Source organism: Rhododendron vialii, chromosome 7a (genome assembly GCF_030253575.1).
Source record: "Rhododendron vialii isolate Sample 1 chromosome 7a, ASM3025357v1".
Taxonomy (NCBI): Eukaryota; Viridiplantae; Streptophyta; class Magnoliopsida; order Ericales; family Ericaceae; genus Rhododendron; species Rhododendron vialii.
The window spans coordinates 3,383,413-3,402,893 of NC_080563.1; the positions used below are offsets into that span (position 1 = coordinate 3,383,413).

General features: G+C 39.6%; 1 protein-coding gene and 1 long non-coding RNA gene across 19 annotated transcripts; one reads left to right on the plus strand and one right to left on the minus strand.

Annotated features, from left to right (window-relative positions):
* Nucleotides 1-561: 561 nt before the first annotated feature.
* LOC131331748 (uncharacterized) lies at nucleotides 562-12,312 on the minus strand. Of its 18 annotated transcripts, none has more exons than XM_058365633.1 (20): nucleotides 11,354-12,308; nucleotides 9,510-10,058; nucleotides 9,294-9,404; nucleotides 7,199-9,175; nucleotides 6,982-7,098; nucleotides 6,713-6,895; nucleotides 6,557-6,619; nucleotides 6,118-6,189; nucleotides 5,759-6,022; nucleotides 5,141-5,260; nucleotides 4,959-5,018; nucleotides 4,260-4,300; nucleotides 4,037-4,114; nucleotides 3,852-3,936; nucleotides 2,582-2,746; nucleotides 2,208-2,303; nucleotides 1,698-1,814; nucleotides 1,466-1,564; nucleotides 1,192-1,261; nucleotides 562-1,012 (listed from the first exon to the last, which is right to left on the minus strand). In XM_058365633.1, exons 1-15 carry the CDS (start codon nucleotides 12,170-12,172, stop codon nucleotides 2,621-2,623), a joined length of 4,665 nt encoding a protein of 1,554 aa, XP_058221616.1. In that variant the 5' UTR covers nucleotides 12,173-12,308; the 3' UTR covers nucleotides 562-1,012; nucleotides 1,192-1,261; nucleotides 1,466-1,564; nucleotides 1,698-1,814; nucleotides 2,208-2,303; nucleotides 2,582-2,620. The 18 variants fall into 18 exon arrangements, with proteins under 18 accessions (XP_058221616.1, XP_058221617.1, XP_058221621.1 ...); XM_058365634.1 differs by having other exon boundaries at nucleotides 2,208-2,349; XM_058365638.1 differs by having other exon boundaries at nucleotides 562-1,065; nucleotides 2,208-2,349.
* A 3,835-nt stretch (nucleotides 12,313-16,147) lies between these two features.
* Nucleotides 16,148-17,929, plus strand: LOC131331750 (uncharacterized). Its single transcript, XR_009201518.1, has 3 exons — nucleotides 16,148-16,272; nucleotides 17,311-17,386; nucleotides 17,691-17,929. It is a non-coding gene; the product is annotated as an uncharacterized LOC131331750 (long non-coding RNA).
* The last annotated feature ends 1,552 nt before the right edge of the window (nucleotides 17,930-19,481 follow it).

Sequence of the window (19,481 nt, forward strand, 5' to 3'; positions counted from 1 at the left end):
ATTTTAAGCTTAGCACAATTTTGTTCACCATCGCTCCCGGTGGTAAGGAGGGCATGGCAATCGCTAGATTAATACACTTTTTGGTAGGGCGGGATTATTTTTTGGTTAGACCTGCATCATTTCCACCACTTCCCAAATTTCAACATTTGCAGCCACTCCATTACCAAATGGCCTATCGTCTCCAAAATCATGCCCTTGATGTGTCACTACCCACATAGACAAATGAAGCTCTTTTCTTAACTGTTAATGCACCTCATCAAGCCTCTTGTGTTCATGTTATCTCGTCCTGAACTTCTAAAGCTTCTCCCAAAATTTTGGGTCACAACAGATGAGTAAACCCAACAAAAGGCTACACCTGTGGTGCAGTGTCGATATAATTTATCCTCTTTTGTTGAGGGTGTACTGTGTACAGAATCGTTCTAACTAAATAACCCCTCCTCCGTGTAGGCAGAATATTCCACAATACCAACATCCTCTGAAATACATCATATTTACTTGGACGAGAGAGCGTGATATCACGGCACAAAGGACCTACTTAAAAGAATATATCAAATTTCAAAATTTCACAAGTAATGAGCAATACCATTATGTACTCATAATGTCACACAAGTTCATCAAAACTTTTTCAAAGAACCATCAGTCATAGAAGACAGGCGAAAACCATAAACAAACTTCAATAAAGAAACAGCAGGGTATGGCAGGAACTCTTCGCCCCCCATCTCAGAAAATGCACCATTATTTCATCCCAAGTAGCCAAAACAGCGTAACTAGACTTTTTACACAAGGCAGAAGGTGCCCCCTGAAATCTTCAGCTTGATCTACTTTCAATAGGAAGAACCTTCATCGGATGTGGATCATGGATGACATCAAACATTTCGAAAAATCAGCTGCTAAGCATAGCATCACGTATAGGCTTGGCCAAGCTTCTGTGGTGGCATGATGGTGGTGATTCATTTCTTGTCTGATAAGAAGTGTACACTAATTCTGGAACTGCAGAAAGAAAGAAATGTACCTGCAAACAAATTCCAGTCACAAACAATGGTACATCCTGAATGTACGTACCGACTAGACTATCCAGCCAGGGGCATGAAAGATCCCATTGTGAAAAAAATAATAATTCAGCATTCTAGTTTTTCCGAAAATGGAAACATCAGATGACCAGAATCCAACAAAGAAGATGCATCGAATTACCAAGATGGCTTTCCATAAATGGAGGCTAACATCGGTGCACCTTCTGATTTTCCGAGACAAGGCAGACATACTGAAAATCAAGCAACCTGACAGGTCAAGCAATTGAATATGTGGTAGCTACAGATAATCTTAATCACAGCAAAAAGAACATGCATAATAAGTAAATGACAACTAAAACACTAAAATGCTTTTCCAGGAAGCTGAGGGAGTATCATCATTGGCACGGTTGAATTTGAAATGTAAAAGAAACAAACTTAAGGATAGACTACATTACCTAGCAGGGAGGACGAAAACGATAGAGACAAAGCACACTTGGTCAATTCTGAATTACATCAAACTCGGCAAAAAGCCATTGCATTCCCTTTTTGTCATCCTACCCATTTGTTAAATCTTATTCAGCATATTTAACTCCACATAGGGATTGTAAAACAGAGTAGTAGGCACAATCAAATTAAAAAAATGGGAACTTGGTTCGTGCAATAAATAGAAGTGAATTGCATGCTTACCAGACATCAGAAGCATCCTGTTCATGCATCTGGGGGAAAGCGATCTTTGACTCCCCGATTTTCCTCCTCCCAAACATCTTTTTCTTCTCAAAGAAAATGAAAGAGAACAAGATATTTCTGCATAAGAGTAAAATATGGATAAGAAGATGCATAAAAAAAAAAATCAGTTGAAGAAACAAATAAAAATGAAATCATGAGTGATGCCTCGGCAAGAGGGACTGACTGAAATCACAACACGCCAGCAATAGTAAGTGGATATATAGGCTCCTATTTCTATCGGCAGTGTACTTCTTAAATGCCAGTCAAGTTTCAGGGCACTGCGCAAACTTCAAAAGCAATTTTTGTGGTGGAAGACAATGGGAAATTCCATACAGAGACTAAGAGCATCTTCAATGGAGTAGCTAAAAGTAGGTGTGCTAAAGTAAGCATATGGACAAAAGTGGGGCCCTGTTTTGTTTGTAACAGTGTTAGGTGCTTAAGAAAGACAAATGCATATGAGAGGAGGAGAACCTGTGCGCCCAGTTTGTTTGTCAGCTTGTTTGTCTCTCCTGTGGGGTCCAATGAGTTGGCCATCATGCTCTCCACATTTAGCAATTAGCACACTCCCTAGCACGTGACACACATAGCACACCAACAAGCAGATCCATTGGAGCTTCAAAATCGCAAGCTACTAAGTCACTAACAAACATGCTAACATCTCAATCAGGGATGTTCTGAAGGTACATAATCCAACCCATGCATACATGTTTTTTCCCCTAAAGTTTCAGATTAACAAAGAAAGATCCATGAGTCTCCAAAAACTAAATCACTTCTATAGCACTCAAAATACCAGAAAATAAATTAAAAGCATATAAATCCTTAACTTTATGAGCTGCTTAAAGTACCTTTTGGATAAATAGAGACTTTGCAGCTCATTGAAATTTCTATAAAAGACCGATGCTTGGAATAATTTTTGGAAGCAGATTGTATACAGGCCTTGCACTTGATTCACCGTTATTGAGAAGACATGCAATCTCATTCTCTAGACTGGAATAAGCATCTGCAAACGCCTGCATCGAGTAGTGCGCTTGAATGTGAGAAGCATGAAGTCAAGCAAAATTGCCTCATTAGCCTGAACACTAGGAAATAAAGTACCACAGATATTCCAAAGGTTTTGATTTTGCTCACTACTACTTATGATTCAAGTTCAATAGCCATGGTAAGAAACCACAGGTCACACATCTTCAGTAGATATGGTAAGAACCACAGGTCACATGTCCTCATGAATTAGGGCACTTTTTACTATGACTAATTAATGAGAAAAAAAAAATTACATGATGCTCGATAAATTTGAAAAGTAATCGAGACCTGGACAACAGATCTTTGCATAATTGGTGGAAAATGTACATTCCTATTTAACTTCTATTGCTCTAAAAAAACAAAATACAGCATGGAAATTGGCAACTACCAATCTTAAACTAATCCAGTGAGTATATCATCGGTATTAGATTTTTAACAATTCAAAAGCTAAACACTCTTGAGAATTCCCCCTACTGAATCCACTTCAAGTAATCAAACAAGCATATTTGGTACGATTAGAACTAGAAACTGGGTGCCACAAAAAGCTTTATACCCCAACGAATCATAGGAACACATGTGATTGGGTCCCAACAAAAAGTGTATGGATTTAACATTAACTTTCAAAAAGAAGAACATGACATCCAGTTGGGGCAAAATTCAGTTGGTCATAAAATTAGGAGAAAAAAAGAACATAACATTCAACATCAAATAGAGAAGTAGAGACAGCGAATATAAACTAGTCCCAGGGACTAGTTCTTGCGTCTTTTCATTTTCTTTTGATAAGATTTGTTATGTAATCAAATAAGTTATACAATAAATAAATTAGCGTCACCAGGAACAGCCATAAAAAGCAAATGAACCCACAAAATGAGTGTTAGTGAAATTCCACTCCTTTTCCTTTTGGAAAGACAGAACATCAAGATGCCACTGAACTCTCATTAGACAAGATGTTGCTATACTTGGGAAAAATAAATGCTTTCCAACCAATCACCAAAGGGCAAACCAAAGCATGTAAGTGTAAAGTACTTGAGGAAAAGAAGACGGAAAAGATGTGAAGCCTGGGAAACGGAAAGTTTCTATAGATAGCACGGCCACCTTGATGCATTGATGTATTCGGAAGCAATTCCGGCCCACGTTATTAGTTGGAAAAAGTGGATCATCAATGTAGATGGGATCGATGCTACAACATTCAATATTAAAGCATTAAGTGTATATAGAAAAAAAATAGCAACTTAAAAAAACAAATCACAATTAGCAAAGATTCAAATTTCTTCCATTACCTGTAGCCTCTTTCCCTATTTATGTACACCCCACTCCCCCGTACTGAAATACACATCTGCCGAGGATCAAAGACATTTCTGGGTTGCACATTCATCATGGTTAGCAAATATATAAAAATTGGACCCAGTTGCATCAAAATGAAAACTTAACATCAAATTAGCGCTTCAGATCGCATACACAAGGGATAAAAGAAAATCTACCAACACAAAGCTTTCAACTCACCCAAAGAAGTAGAAAAAATCCATCAAAAGGCTTCCGAAGTTCTGCAAAAACATAAAGACAGAAACACAGAAGTAAATTAAAATGTAGACAAGTACGTATGCATTACCCTGAACCGCAAAAATACTCTGGCAAACATAAGCCTTACCCATTGCCAAGAGAATGGGAATAGGGTATTCTTCCTATAGGAACTGGACGGATGCAAAAACTATAAATGTGCTCACAAACTGGATATCCACACACTATTGTTCAATGTGCCGTACATGCGGAAGCAGTACCAATATGATAACAGCAAGGTCACTGCCCGTGACTACAATCTCTAACACCGTAGATTTTGGTATGAACATTATGATTAGAAAGATGAAAATAAAAGCAGGGAACATGTACGAGTAAACTTATTACCATACAGTTATGTATGTATACACGTGTGTGTTTGTGCGCTGAAAGAACAAGGAACATCTTGACCAACAGTCCACCACCGCCCCCACCACAATTAGAGGTGCCACAAATAGTCAATAACGTCTCTTCTTTTTTTGTGTGCACAGGAACAGTCAATGTATTAATTTTGGAACATGATTTGGAAATTGGTTACGATCAAGCAATGCCCAAGGTGCCCAACTACATGCCACAATGGCGTAGTCAGACTGAGCTTGTCGACAATTACCCAAACTTGTCAATAAAACCTAAACTTCTAAATCTTACTTGATTAATAAGCCGCCCATGGTGATGCTCATGCTGAAGAAACCGTGTGATGAGTAATACCTGTAAAAGGAGATAAAATCATAAGATGGACACATGGAGAAGCCTTGGTAGTAGTTGCCTGCTACAAGGTTTAACAAGAGAGAACGTCAGGTAACAACTAGAATCAAATATCTACAACTCACCAGACAATATGAACTCAAGCCACCTGAATAGGATTGGTCCAGGCTACGATCAGCCAAAAACTGTTTCAGGACCAAAGCAAGGGGTGTAGCAGCAGGGAATTGCTCAGTCAGCTCTTTAACCTGTGTATAAAAAAATTCAAGGAAAATGAAAAACTAGCGAAACAAAGACAAAAACTTATATCAAGTCTTTTTCTTGTCAAAAGTGGGAAGAATTGTTCTTGAGCTAATTATCTTGTATTTGGAAAAAAAAAAAGTCAGAAAAACATGAAAACCTTGAACCAGAGGAGAATACATAAGCTGCCGAAGTATTAAAATGAGAACTCGGGGAACATAAAAAAAAAAAAATAAAATTAGAACTCTATGCCTTCAAATCTGCAGCATAGAGAATTGAGATGGAACATTCTCGACCATTTATCTCTCTCCTCTCAAAATTTCTCAAAAACTTTTGGTTCCATCACAATGTTCACAACTGCAGCTGTAGCAGATCAAAACACTGAAAACCCATCATTCTTTTTTTTGATAAGTAAAAACCCATCATTCATTAGAGATGAGAGAACGTGAAGTAGGAACATGAGACATCACCAAATGAAAGACCAAAAAGTTTCCATCGAAATATACCAGTTCAGTAGTTTGGAGACCCGTGTGTGATGGAGACTTGAAACTGATGTCAATACGGATTGATTTCATATCCTTGTCATCATCATGATTCATAGTAGAACACTTCACTGAAGTAGAGCTTTCCAAATTAACCATATTGGTCTGAAAAGGAGCGTCTCCTTCCCTAGTCACCTTAGTTGGTTCCTCTTTCAGCGTCGATATCGTGGAAGTAGAATGAGTAACAAGGTCATGAGGAACTTCCATAACAAGCATGATGATAGGTATCTAGAAGCAGAAAGGCAGCAAGATGAGATGCTGCATCAGAAGAAAAGATGATTGAAGAAAAAAGTACAAGGAAATTAAACAGTAAGAGGCATTACAGCAGTGTTTTCCACGATCTTGAGTGAATCGTTTTTAACCCACTCCTGATTAGCAAGGTACCTGGCTGCATGCTGAAATGCAAATCTGGAAGTGTCAAGACTAGAATTGCCTACTGCAGTATTAAAGGTGAAACCCAAAAAAAAGGAAGAGGGGGCATATAAGAGTAAGAAGCCTAAGAAATGTGGGACCATTTGCTGAAAAGAACATTTCCAAACCGAGTGTCGTGGGTAGCCAAGTACAAGACTACTTCATACTTAACCAACAGACCAAACAGGTCGGGATCGCCACTGAGAGGCAGCTAATTCAGGTTCGCCAATGGATGAAATGAACCGATCTGAGCTTTGCTCATAAGGTCGTCAAGCTCGATACAAATTAAACCACCCATTGCAAAACAATTATTTCACAAGGACAATAGTGGCTTTAGTGATTGCTGCATACCTGGAGGCATGTTTCTTTGATACCATTGCGTCCCTCCAAAATCCCAGCTTCTTTAATGGGTTCCTAGACAATGGCAGCTTATCAGGGTGTTTCCGATTGATAAATAGAGGTACCACGAGATGTGAAACAACCAAGAGAGTTACTCTGGATAGTTACCAAGTTTCTCACTGGAGGGAGACAAACCACAAGGTCCACATCACTTGTTGGAAGGGACAACCCAGTTGCATATGAACCATATATGTTTGTTCTAGAACGGGGCCATAAAACTTGGAGAGAACGTGCAACCCTCTTAACAGCCCAATTTATGTAAGGTTTCCTCATCAAATTCTCTGCAGCAACCTTGGATATCATCATAGATATGAATCATCAATTATCTAGTCATATTGAACGAACGAAGGAAAGCTAAAAGTCCAAAGCCCTTATACCTGCTTGCAGAAGGCCTCAATTTCATCATGGAGGAGGCTGTGCATTGAAGAGAAAGATGCGTTGCGTGTAGCACAGTTCAGCGACTCAGGAGGTTGTAGAGGAAATGCAACATCTGGCTGCAATAAAACAAATCTCAGCAGAAAAGAGAAAGGAAACACTCAATTGCCAAAGTATCCAATGGGGTAGGAGAACTGAAAGAATCAGCAATACACTTACATGTTCCTGATCACGAGTTAACTGGGAGAGTGCAATGAGGTGATCCTGCAGCAGAGCCCCTGGGGGCTGTATCATTGCATGGGCTGTCAGGCTTTTAGTTTTCCAAGAAGGCCAAAATACTTCAATACCATCCATGCGAACACAAGCTTCTTCAAAGCTAATGCTATCATGAAACAAGCCTCTCATACCCCAGTGCTTTGGGCTGGAGCTACCAGAACGCACAGTTGGAAAACCCCTGTTTTTTCTGCAATCACCCACAGGAGAGGGTGGAGGTGGACGAGGAGCACGAGGAACACAAAGCACCACTGGTGAAGGTGGTCTTTTGATCCGAGGTTGGTCCCGTCTATTGGGAGGGACACATGGGCTTTTAATATCATGACTACGCTTAAAATCCCTTGATCTTTCGCGTGATATACTGGGAATGATAATGGGTCGCAGAATGGGGTAAGGAAGCGAATCTCCTGTCTTAGGTTCACCATCACCCGACAAACTGGACAAAGATGCAGAGACATTCTCACCAGTCACCACATCTGCCATTTTAGACGAAGAGTGCAGCAACTTGCCAGTTACCTCACTTCCTTGTATCACGTAACTAACAGCCTGGTGTCCTTGTGCCAAAGGATCAAAAGGAGCACAAAAAGGAGCAGCAGAAGGCGACGCCAAACCATTTGTACTATAAGATGAAGAGAAGGCAACCATATCATCAACAGCCCTATTCATGTCTGCATCTCGCCAAGCCCATGAACTATCATCAGAACTAAGAGAGGGAGGACGAGAGAAACTGGTCCCCGGGTGGTCAGAAGGATCCCAATACATTACACCACCACCAAAATACTGGCTATAATCCATTCCAGTAACTGCACGCACCTCATACTCATCATCAGATATCCAGTGCTTATCGTGCTCATCAGTAAGTTCATGGGGATTCGTCGTATCAGTTAACTCCACAAAATCTCCCGAGTATATCTTCTCATCATCAGTGGTTGTACCACTGTTTTGATAGCTTTGAGCAGCGAAACCCGGATGAAAAGAAGATTGCCGCCTTGAGATATGGCTAGAGTCATAACTACGTGTCACTGGCGGGGCCAATCCACAGCCATTGCGTACCATTGGTGGCCAGTCTAAACTCATTTGCATTGGTCGAGACAGAATGCGACTGCACCCGTTTTCAGTTGGAGGATTTCTCACCTGATGCATTGTTGGTACAAAGGGATGGTGAAAATGATTTTGCCAGTTGTGGCCAACATCCAGATGCAATCTATCAGTTGCGGCTGGGAGATGTGAATTAACATACGAAAACGGCACAGGAGCTACACTGGGCCACTCATATGATGGACATCCAGGAGAATTTGCGGGCTCTGTATCACAGATGCTTCCACTTATTGGCTCCTGAATTGGGGTAGTTTTTTCTTTTAGTGCAACAACCTTGGCTCTCGCTCCAGAAAAGACTGACTTAGAGTCTGTTTCACTTAAATGTCCACAGTTTCTACAGTCCCTATCATTTTTGCAGAGATCATCATCAAGTCCAACCACAGACGTAAGAGGAGGTATCATGTTGGAGTCAGCAATATTATTTACAGCTGCTGATCCATAAGGAGTCAAGTGATTATCTTGCCCTCTACCAGAGTTCTGACAATGGTTCAAACCAGCACTACTCCCATCAGAAGAACCAACAATATAATCTTCTTCATTTCTTTGGACCAACTTCTCCTCCATAGTTGACCCAGCAGTACAAGGACTTGAACTCAGCACAAGCTTTTCATCACCAGTTGAAATTGAATTTTCAAGTACCTCCTCAAACATTGCAGCCTCACATTGAGAAATAACTGGAGGAGAGGAAACTTTAATGGCTCTAGTTTGAGAATTTCCACCTTCAATTGAATCATTTAAGCCATACTTCTTAACTGCATTGCTCTTTTTCCTACTCTTCCTAGCAGCAATTTGGACATTTCGCTTAACCAATTCTTTGACAGGTTCCTGGTTACAGTGAATGAGCCGTAAACAATTTAACCCTTTTTTTCTCAAGATAAATAATGAATTATGAAATCTTTATCATAAATACTAGATATCATCCAAAAGGAAAGATGAGTACAACCATGTCAACTGGTGAAGAAGGAATCTCTCCATCTTGAACCTTCTTCTGAACTGACCCATTCAACTCCATAAAACCAATATTCTTGGAATGGCCAAACTCATATCCTTGATCCTGGAACATCCTTCCAAACGATTAAAACTACATCTTCCTGAAAACATCATAAAACATACAACAAAACTTCCAGAAAAGACAGGAGGAAAATAAAACGAATGGCACCTTGACGGCTTCATCAAATCTGGCATCATCTCCGGAGGATCTAGGAATAGGATTTACACTTTTTATATTGCGAGTCCTACCTTTTTTCCTTCGGCTAGCTGCACCAATTTTCTCTTTGGATTTCTTCATGGGAAGGTTAGAATTTACTTCTTCAAGCAGCTCTAGTTTGGTGCAATCAAGTGAAACAACCATCATGAGACCTCGCAGTTTCCTAAATATACAATCGGAAACAGTGCTGACAAAAGGCAATGAGCTAAAAAGTACTCTCTCTTTAGCGAATTCACCATGCTGGCATGCCAATAAAATACTTGAAATCTCCTGAAGAACAGACAAACCATAAAACATATTGGCAAACGAAGAAGGCTTTCCGGAAATTGAAGCAGGCCTCACAGATGGGCAGATTTCTCCATCTGTTCTTGGGAGTGTTGGAATGGTCCTTTGTGGCAACATAGTAGACTTGAACCTCATCGACCTATCTGCTCCTGAACTGAAGAGCCATTTATGATCCTCCAAGCTGCTATTTTTGGTCATCTTCAAGATTTCAGCCGTCTGAAATTCAAGTATCGTGATAAGGCTACAAATTCAATCAAAGGTTTTACGTTTCAGAAAAAATATCCTCAAAGCCTCGCACAAATTCGTTACTTGATAAAGTGATTCGTAGCACAAAAACATGTACGCTGAGGAAATAAATCCTCCGCAGAGGAAAAGAAAGATGCCAACTATATGGCCCTGCAGCAACCGTTCCCAAAAAAGATTCCGTGTCTGTATGTCGCATAAACATTTTTTTCAAAAAGATGTTCATACAACAAGTTTATCACTGGTCCACCTTAGTGACTTCAAGTGTAGACACATTACAGTCCAATTAATCTAAGGAAAATACACGAAGATATAATTTATGACACGAACAAGTAACAACTTTAGCAGTACTAATTTGCAGCTTCTAATTAGGAACAGGATGTATTCTGTAGTTATGCCATGCCTTTTTTCTTTAACAACTAACTACAAATTTCACAAAGAACATTATAAGTTGGATGACATGTTGATGTGGTACACAACCATTTGGAAAAGCACTCTGAACCAAGTTCCACATCTCCACAATACACTCACAAAACAATACTTTTTAATACTTTGCTCAATTTTCAACCTAAGAAACAGCCCAGTGAGAATGTTACAAGTAAATTTGAGTGCTTGTTCTTTCCAGCCACCGATACTTTTTGACAGAAATCAATATCAGGAACATGAGACAAACAAACCGTAATACACCTACGTTATGTCATCATATCAAGACTTCATGCATTACAAAAATTATATGATGGACATGAACCCGTATCAGCTTCATACAATACTGGGATTTTTTTGCTAAAGAGGGCCTTCCCAATACCCATATCCCAGGCACTTCTCTCCTTTCTGCCGTGCTAGCTTTGAGCACATTAGGCCTTGATTCTAAAGGATGCTTATTCTTAACTTTTTTTTATTACTTCTAGATGCTTTCTCCAAGGTGCTCCACAGATATCTCCTACAAGAAGATTTTTTTTTTTTTTTTACCAGACAAACCCCACCAATCAATCCATAATTTCATATACACAGGACCTTAAGGATCTTCTTCATGGTGAATTACGACTTCTAAAACATTGTTATTTTGTTAGATATCTGTTACTTGGAATTTGGAAACCATTTCCTGTCTGCAATCTCTGCTAGCATAACCCACTACTCTAGTGTTCTCATTCAAAAACTTTGGTTAAGGCAGCAGTTCCAGGATGTGAGAATCATTAAGAGCATGACATGTTTGTAGATTCAATGCGTCGAACAAAAGCAACAAAAAAAATAAAGTACCCAAAAAATACCAGAGATTTAGCTGATTTTCCCAAGATGACCCGAAAGACGTTCTTCCTAGTTGAAGCATCCAGCTTCTCCCACCAGTCCACGCAACCCTTCTTCCTCCAATACACATTCGCCGCCACACCTGCAGCGCTTGCTTTCTCTTTCAATCTCACACCCCTCTTCTTCCCATTACTACAACAATTCAACCACGATAACCTCAACGCGACCTCCAACCGGTTCGCCATGAACTCTTCAATCCCATAGTACCCTTTCTCCTTCAACCACTCCAATTCGACCCATTCCTCCCCCAACCCACCTCCCTCCCCCCTCAAAAAACCCCCATTCGACAACCCGTCCATCACACCAGCAAACCTATCTACGTTCTCCACAAACTCCTCACACACCATAACCGAATCGAGACAACCCGCCGAGCACGAACACTCCCCCGCCCTCTCTCCTTCTCTCGAATCAAACAACCGAATGGACTCATAAATTGCCCGTTCCGACTCGTTCGACTCGCTTACCCTAGCTAACAAACCACGAGACCTACGGTAACACAAGCTGGGAAGGCCTAACAATCCGTCTGTCACGTCTGGGAGTATTATGAACGCACCGTGACCGTTGGATCGGAGCTTGGTTTCCATTTGGAGGAGAATTTGGGCGAATTTCGGGTCGACGACGGCGAGGTGGGATTGGCGTTGGTGGACGGAGAGAGAGGAGAACCATTTGAGGATGGAGGATCTATGGTTAGGGTTTGAGGAGAGAGAGTGAGGGGCGGAGGAGGAGGAGTGATAGAGAGAGATGTGTGCGGTGAGTGAGTTGACGAGTTGGTTTGAATCCATTGCTAATTTTTTGTTTTAGGGTTTGGATTTGTGAACTGGTTTTTCGAGGGAAGTTGAAAGGTGATGACCGGACAAATGTGGAGGGAGAAGGGGAGGAATTGGTGGTGGTTAGGTGGAAATAGAAACCGGTGAAATTACTAAACAGGGCACGGTGATAAAACACAGAAGGGGGACAATGGGTATTCATCGCTTAGCTTACTACGTGTTTGAAAGCCCTCAGCCAAACGAATATTTTCTCACAGAATTGACAAGGAATTCCATCGAAACTAGCCGTTTTGATTCTTTCGAACAATTCAATGAATTTAGTAAATCCTTTCAAGGGTCCCAGTAACCATAGATCGAACCTATCCAATTTTTATTATGCAATTGTTGGCTCATGAACTTGCTGTATGTACCTACTATTTCTTTTTTAGGGTCAATATCAACAATGCAGCTATGCGACTTTCACGTTACATGCCTCCTAAGTGATAAAAAGAAAGAATAATTTATCGACAATTTTTTGTTTCGAGTCTTTCGACGGTCAATGATGTCGAGGCCAATTTACGAGCATCTCAGGTCAAAGGCAAGCCCATCCGTAGCGTGATTAGAGAATCAACAGGAAATTACTTTTATACGATCTGACTCCAAGAATGATGGTTATTATGTGGGAACAATTCACAAGAAATTACCTTTTTTTTAAAAACAATGAGCAGGGGGACAGTTCAAAATAGGAAATTGGGCACAGTTTTTGGATGCCCACAGTATTTCTGGGATTTATGGTATATTTGGAACTTTGAGAGACAAAAAAGAAGGTAGGAGTCCTTTGTTCGGTTTGGGAAGAAGCTGAGTGAAATCTACAAAATTTAGTTCGGTAACGGTAAAATTTTCTTTCATATTTTTCTCAAACACCTTCTCTCATAATTATTTTCTATTCTCTTTCTCTAGTTTTCCACGAGTTCCAAACATGCCATTAATTTTAGGTCTGCAATCTTTTGTGCTTGGTCTACCTAAGCCTCCATAGTGCTCAAAGCATATTGTACGACTTAAACTTCAATTCTGATGTTGATGCGGCTTAAACTTCAATCCTGACGTTGATGCGATAGGTTCTTTAGAAATAATTTTGTGGTAATGAGACAATGTTTCCTAATAGGTATGTGAGATCAAAAGAGAAACTACCCAAGGGCGCGCAGATTACCCTTAAACTCTTTTAAAATCTGTTTTAGTAAATTTTATTTATATTTAAGTAATTATAACATAAATGGGAATTTAGTTCTTAAAATCATTAACGAAGTTAAGTTTAATCCTCAATTCAAATAATTTTACCTTTTTTTATCACTTAATAATTTTCCTAGGTCCATGAAAATATTCTTACTTTCTATACAAAATGCAACCAAATATATACGTAACTCTAGTTGCTAAAAGAAATAAATAGAATAGGTTTGTACAATGTATTGAACATGGAAGAAAACAATATATGGCACTAATGGTGTATTCTTTCCTCTGAATTTCCATCTCTATTAATTTGGCCTATCCCGGGTAAAGATCCTGACTCCGCCCTATAGTCTACCCTATGTGGGCGAGCATGGAGTTGGGAGAACGTGTTGCCTTTCTTAGCTTTGTTACCATGTCCAGTGGCAAACAAGTAGGAGAGAATGGAAAATTTAACCACTAATGGTCTCGGACTCTTTAGGGCCACACACGATAAGGTACTCGGCGCATTCTCTGAAAATAAACGAAAAGGGAGAGTCAGGAAAAAGAAAACTAAATAGGTAGACACATATCGACTGGTTAAGGTGCATCGGCGCTCATATAATTAAAAAAGAGTAAAAAAATACACACGCCTGTTGGATACAAATAAGTGGCCGTAGTTAACTAGGTTTACCTGTTGCGAGGCTCACCTAGTACTTAGCCTAATATTAGGCTTTAATTCGTTCACATTTCGAACACTAAATTTTTTTACCGAATTTTAAGTTTTCAAAAAAAAATTATAATACAGCCCAAAACTTGTCCCCATGTGTGTCCAAAACGTGTTCAACTTACAAAAAAATAATTAAATATCCGGACACACATTTTCACATGCCAAACACGTGAGGGAGACGGATACGAAAGGCCTAGAGATGTGTCCGTGCTTCTTAGATTAACTACTTGAAGATTAACATCTTTTTGTTCAACCTCCGAGGTTCCATTTTCAAATTAAGCCTTACCAACACCAGACGGTTGACTATTGACTTTGAGCCGATGCAGATGTGGTCCTCAGCCCAGGTGTCGATGCTTGCCTAGGAGGAGGAAAATGCCCTGAGGGGTCCAAACGATCTTTCTGTTCTACCTCGTTTTGGGACACATGTCGCTGCATTCAAATGGCAAGGAGAGGTATTATTTGACATCATTTTGTAAAAAGAATCTTGTTTATTTTTGCATCATTGAGAAGATTTAATTGTGTCGTAGGAGCGTCCGCCCCTAAAGTGTATGAACCATGCAAACAAGGTCTAGGTTAATGATTGGAAAGTATCCAATTCACTTACAAAGCAAATCAAGTTTAAAAAATTAGTTGTTCAATCTGGACTATTTCTTGTAGTTTATCATACAAGTCTGTTGACAAAATTATTGTATCGGCATTTGCGGAGGGATGACATCCTGAGACGAACACATTCCACATGACAGTTAGTGAAATGACCATTACTTTGGATGATGTAGGAACAATTCTTGGCATACTTGTAATAGAAAAAGATATAACTTGTGGTAGGATGACATCTAATGAAGCTCATGCCTTGTGCATGTGCATGAGTACTAAAGAGGCACACAAGGACATAACTTTATTGCGCGGTTAGACAGGCTTCAATGGTCGAATGAGAATGTTTTAGGTGTACCTAATAAGGACAACAATCATATCATTCGGTGTGCACGAGCTTACTCTTTATATTTATATTAGGTTGCACCCTCTTCAGTGACAAGAGTGGTACTCGAGTTTCTGTCACGTATCTTAAGTTGTTAATGGATTTGAGATTTGTTCATCCCCATGCATATGGTGCAGCCGCCTTAGCTTTCTTATATTGGCAATTGGGTTTTACTAGTTTGTCTACTACTCAATAGATGGCTGAATATCTCACACTTTTGGAGGCATGGATTTTTGAGCATTTTCCAAATGTATCAAGAGTGCATCCCAATAGAACAAACCATGCACTAGTCGATGGGAGTCCTGCATGGATTATAATTTTACGATAGTTCATTTACAAATGCAAAGAGAGTTGATTGAGGCTAGAGGATGTACTACTCTTTGACTTATTTTCGTGATCCCTCTTTGCACATTACTTAGGATCCATATCGCAATGCTAGGGAACACCATCCATTCCAAGAGGTTGTGCAGTACACTAGGTGTCTTCAATGTGTGGATATCATCGAGCCTTACCATACAAATTATGCTCGATGATATCTGCACATTGAAGACACTCAATTTACCATGCAACCTCCTGGAATTGATGGTGTTCCCTAGCATCACGATATGGATCCCAAGTAAACCTACAAATAGGAAATACAAAAAGAATGAGATTAGTACATCCTCGGTCGTTGGTTCTGTTTATACGCTAAATCAAATGCACTCTTGATACATTCAGAAAATGCTCATAAATTCATGCCCCTAAAAGTGTGAGATATCTGGCTATCTGTCGAGTACTAGACAAACTAGCAAAACCCAACTGCCGATATAAGAAAGCAAAGCCAGTAACACCCCATGCATCCCATGCATGGAGATAAATAGTTCTCAAATCCCCCAACAACTTAAGATACATGATAGAAACTCGAGAACCACTCAAGAGTGTGCAACCTAAAATATAAGAAGTAAGCTTGTGTCACACACTTAATGTAACATCCTTTTATCTTTGAGGTGCTTAAATGCTAAATTTAATAACTTAAGGGCTGGAGTGCAATTTTTCTTTAACAGTGCGCATGTGTGCCGTGTGTGTGGGTTTCTTTAAAACAAAGAAAGGAAAAAAAAAAAAAGAAGAAAACCCATCAGGAGGTTTTCAACGTTAGACACACACAAAGAGAGAGAGAGAGAGAGAGAGAGAGAGAGAGAGAGAGTGGAAAGAAGAGGTGGAAGAGTGATTGAAAACACAATTCAGTAGGTAATTTTCATCTCCTTCAAGGCTGAATTTCATGTTTTTCATGTTAGGTTTCATGTTTTACATCTAGTATGCACTTGATTGAAGTAATTAGAGATGGATTGAATCCATAGCAGAAGGTTTTTGAGCTTGGAGTTGAGTTTATTCCTGAAAATTCGTGTATAACATATGAATATGCATAACTGTGTTTTGAGCAGAGTTGAGTCTGTCCTGTTTTTGACGAATTTTTACCATTGACATACCGTTCATGTTATTTTCTGGTATTTTTACTGTAGATGCGTCTTTGTGTGTAGTTTATGCTGTAAAAATTTCAGAATTTTCTGAGAAACCTGGAAAAAGATAAAAATCTTGAACCGGGCTGCAGTCAGATTCGCGTCTGTGCTGACAGCCCAGACACATGTTGGAAAAACGGGCATAACTTCTTGCCCGGGTATCGGTTTTACGCACCGTTTCTTGATTCCGAAACTAGACTTGTATATCTTTCTGAATCTGTAAAGATTGTGCCTTAGTTTGGTCTGAGCAAAATCAGTTTTGGTTCCGAAGTTAATAGTTTGGTGATTCTGAAATTCTGGGCAAGTTTTGTAGCTGTGTTCTTCATCAATTTTGTCATAGTTGAATATGCTTACTGACTATGGATGCTGTTGAGTCTCAAACATTGATCAATTGGTGATGTTTTGGTGTTGGAATTATTGGAAAAGATTGAGTATGTGATTTTTAATGAGCATTCGATCGCAGACTGTTCTGCCGGGTCTGTAGTTTCTGTTTTAGATGTGTAATTTCAATTGAGCATATCTTAGTCATTCGGAGTCCAATTTGGGCAAATTTTATATCTAGATTGATGTACTAGAAGTCTTCTTGCTAGTGGTGGTGGTCTTGTAGTATTCTTTGAAACCTATAGAATGCTATAGTCAGAATTCGATCAATGGTTCTGCTAGAAAGTGTGTGTTTGTGAGATTTTTGGCTTTGAGGTACAAATTGATGAATTTACTTCTTTGCTTTTGGAATTAAACTTTGAGCTCATATGTGCGGAATATTTGTTAGGTTCGGAGGCGACAACGAGTACCCCAGCTCCACGTAGGGAGTGACTGCGTTGGTTTTCTTTTTGTTGGAGACCGAGGTGAGTGTTCGATTCATAGATGTTCTTCAATTGGATTGAATTTGAAATATTGGATTGTGACTTCGTGTCGGTGGGCAACAACGGCCAACGGCCGGACTTTGTGTCGTGCCTTTGACTTTGTGTCGATTCAATGGCTTTATGCCAAAATTATGACTTTGTGTCGAGCTAGTGACTTTGTGTCGGATTAAAGACTTTGTGTCGATTATTTGCTTAATGCTTAATTAATGATGAACTTGGATTTATTGTTTCTATTGAACAACATCCATGTCTCATACACACTCCTGGAACTCGTTTTGGGTTCCAGTTTTGCAGGTATAGGTCGGTGTCCACTACAGGTCGCGTTTTGCATTTTGTGACTCGCTCGAGAAGTGCGTAGTTGAGGCTTGTGGGAGTCTTTGTCTCCTGGCCCGTAGATGATTTTTGCTTAATTTAGTTTTGGATAATAGTTGGTTATGTAAAGTTTATTTCTTGTCAGACTTCCGCTGTAGTTTGTAAATGACAATCATTTTTGAGATGTAAATAAAATGTAGCTGTTGAACTGTAGTTGTTCTTTATTCTTGGATTTGCTAGGAGCTGGTTGTCACGTGTCGTATCGGGATAGGCCGATGAGGTGCTATTCCGGAACGGGGCGTGACACTTAATGATACAGTAGTCCTTATTAGTTACACCTCAAAAATTCTCCTTTCAACCATTGAAACCTAACTGTGTGACCGCGCACTAAGTTATCTCCTAGTGTGCCTCTTTAGCACTCACGCCTAATGCATTGACAAGTAAGGCCAGCCGCCAGAGCTTCAACCTACAGCTTTTCAAGTTATAGGTATGCCGAGAATCGTCCCTACATCATCCAAAGTAATGGTCATCTCACCAACTGTCATGTGGAATGTGTTCGTCTTAGGATGTCATCTCTCCGCAAATGCCGATACAATAATTTTGTTAACAAAACTTGTATGATAAACCAACAAGTGGAAGTAGTCTAGATTGAGTAGCTAATTTTTTAAACTTGGTCTGCTTCGTAAGTGAATTGGATACTTCCCAATCATTAACCTAGACCTTGTTTGCATCGTTCATACACTTTAGGGGCGGACGCTCCTACAACACAACTAACAATTAAATCTTCTCAAAGATACAAAAACAAACATGATTCATTATACAAAATATTGTCAAATAATACCTCTCCCTACCATATGAATGCAACAACACCTCAAAATGAGATAGGACAGAAAGATCCTCTGGAGCCACAAGAAATGGTCCATTAAGCTCTTCATCTTGTGGTGCATCCTCTGTTTCCTCATGCGTCGCAACTTCTTGTCATAAAAAATGCTAGCATCAACCACCTCAGGATCATCTTGTCTTGATCTATTTTCCTTATTGGATGCTCTTGGTTGAGGTCGAGACGCACCAGTTCCATTTGTACCTGTTTCATAACATATGAGATGCACCATCATCTATTTTTCGGCATATATGAAATTCTAGCACTTAGATGGCTTCAGATTCCATTTATTGAGGAAAATGACAGGTGTTGACGGAACATATAATTTGCAGAACTAGTCTCATTCACAGCCTCATGCAAACATCTAATACAAAAATGCAAGGGAAAATGACGGCCCAAGACGTGTTTTGATAATTAATACCCGCCAAGAACATGCTAAGAACATTTGTTAATACTGAAAATGTCCTCGGCGGGTATTAATTATCAAAACACGTCATTGACCGTCATTTTCCCAAAATGCAAGAGGGCCTCAACGAGCTAACCTTTACATAGAATCCATCTAAAAATTTCAAACTAAGAGCAAAAGAAGAATAAAGAGTTAACGTAGTATCTAACATAAAGAGCGACAATATTATAATTGACTATCTCGCCAACAACTCAGTTTGACTAAGCCATTTTAATTTCTGAAATCCTCGACCCACCATTTTGTCTTTCCGCTAAGGTTCTTATTTTGTAAGTACTCTGTTTTCCGAGATAGGTCACAATCTCGACCTCGTCTCAGTCTCAGGCGTTTCTGAGATGGAGTTTCATAGTATGAAAAGGAGAGAACTTCAAGTGGTCCCATGCAAACTAACAATTCAGCTAAAAAGAAGAAACACCTCCAAA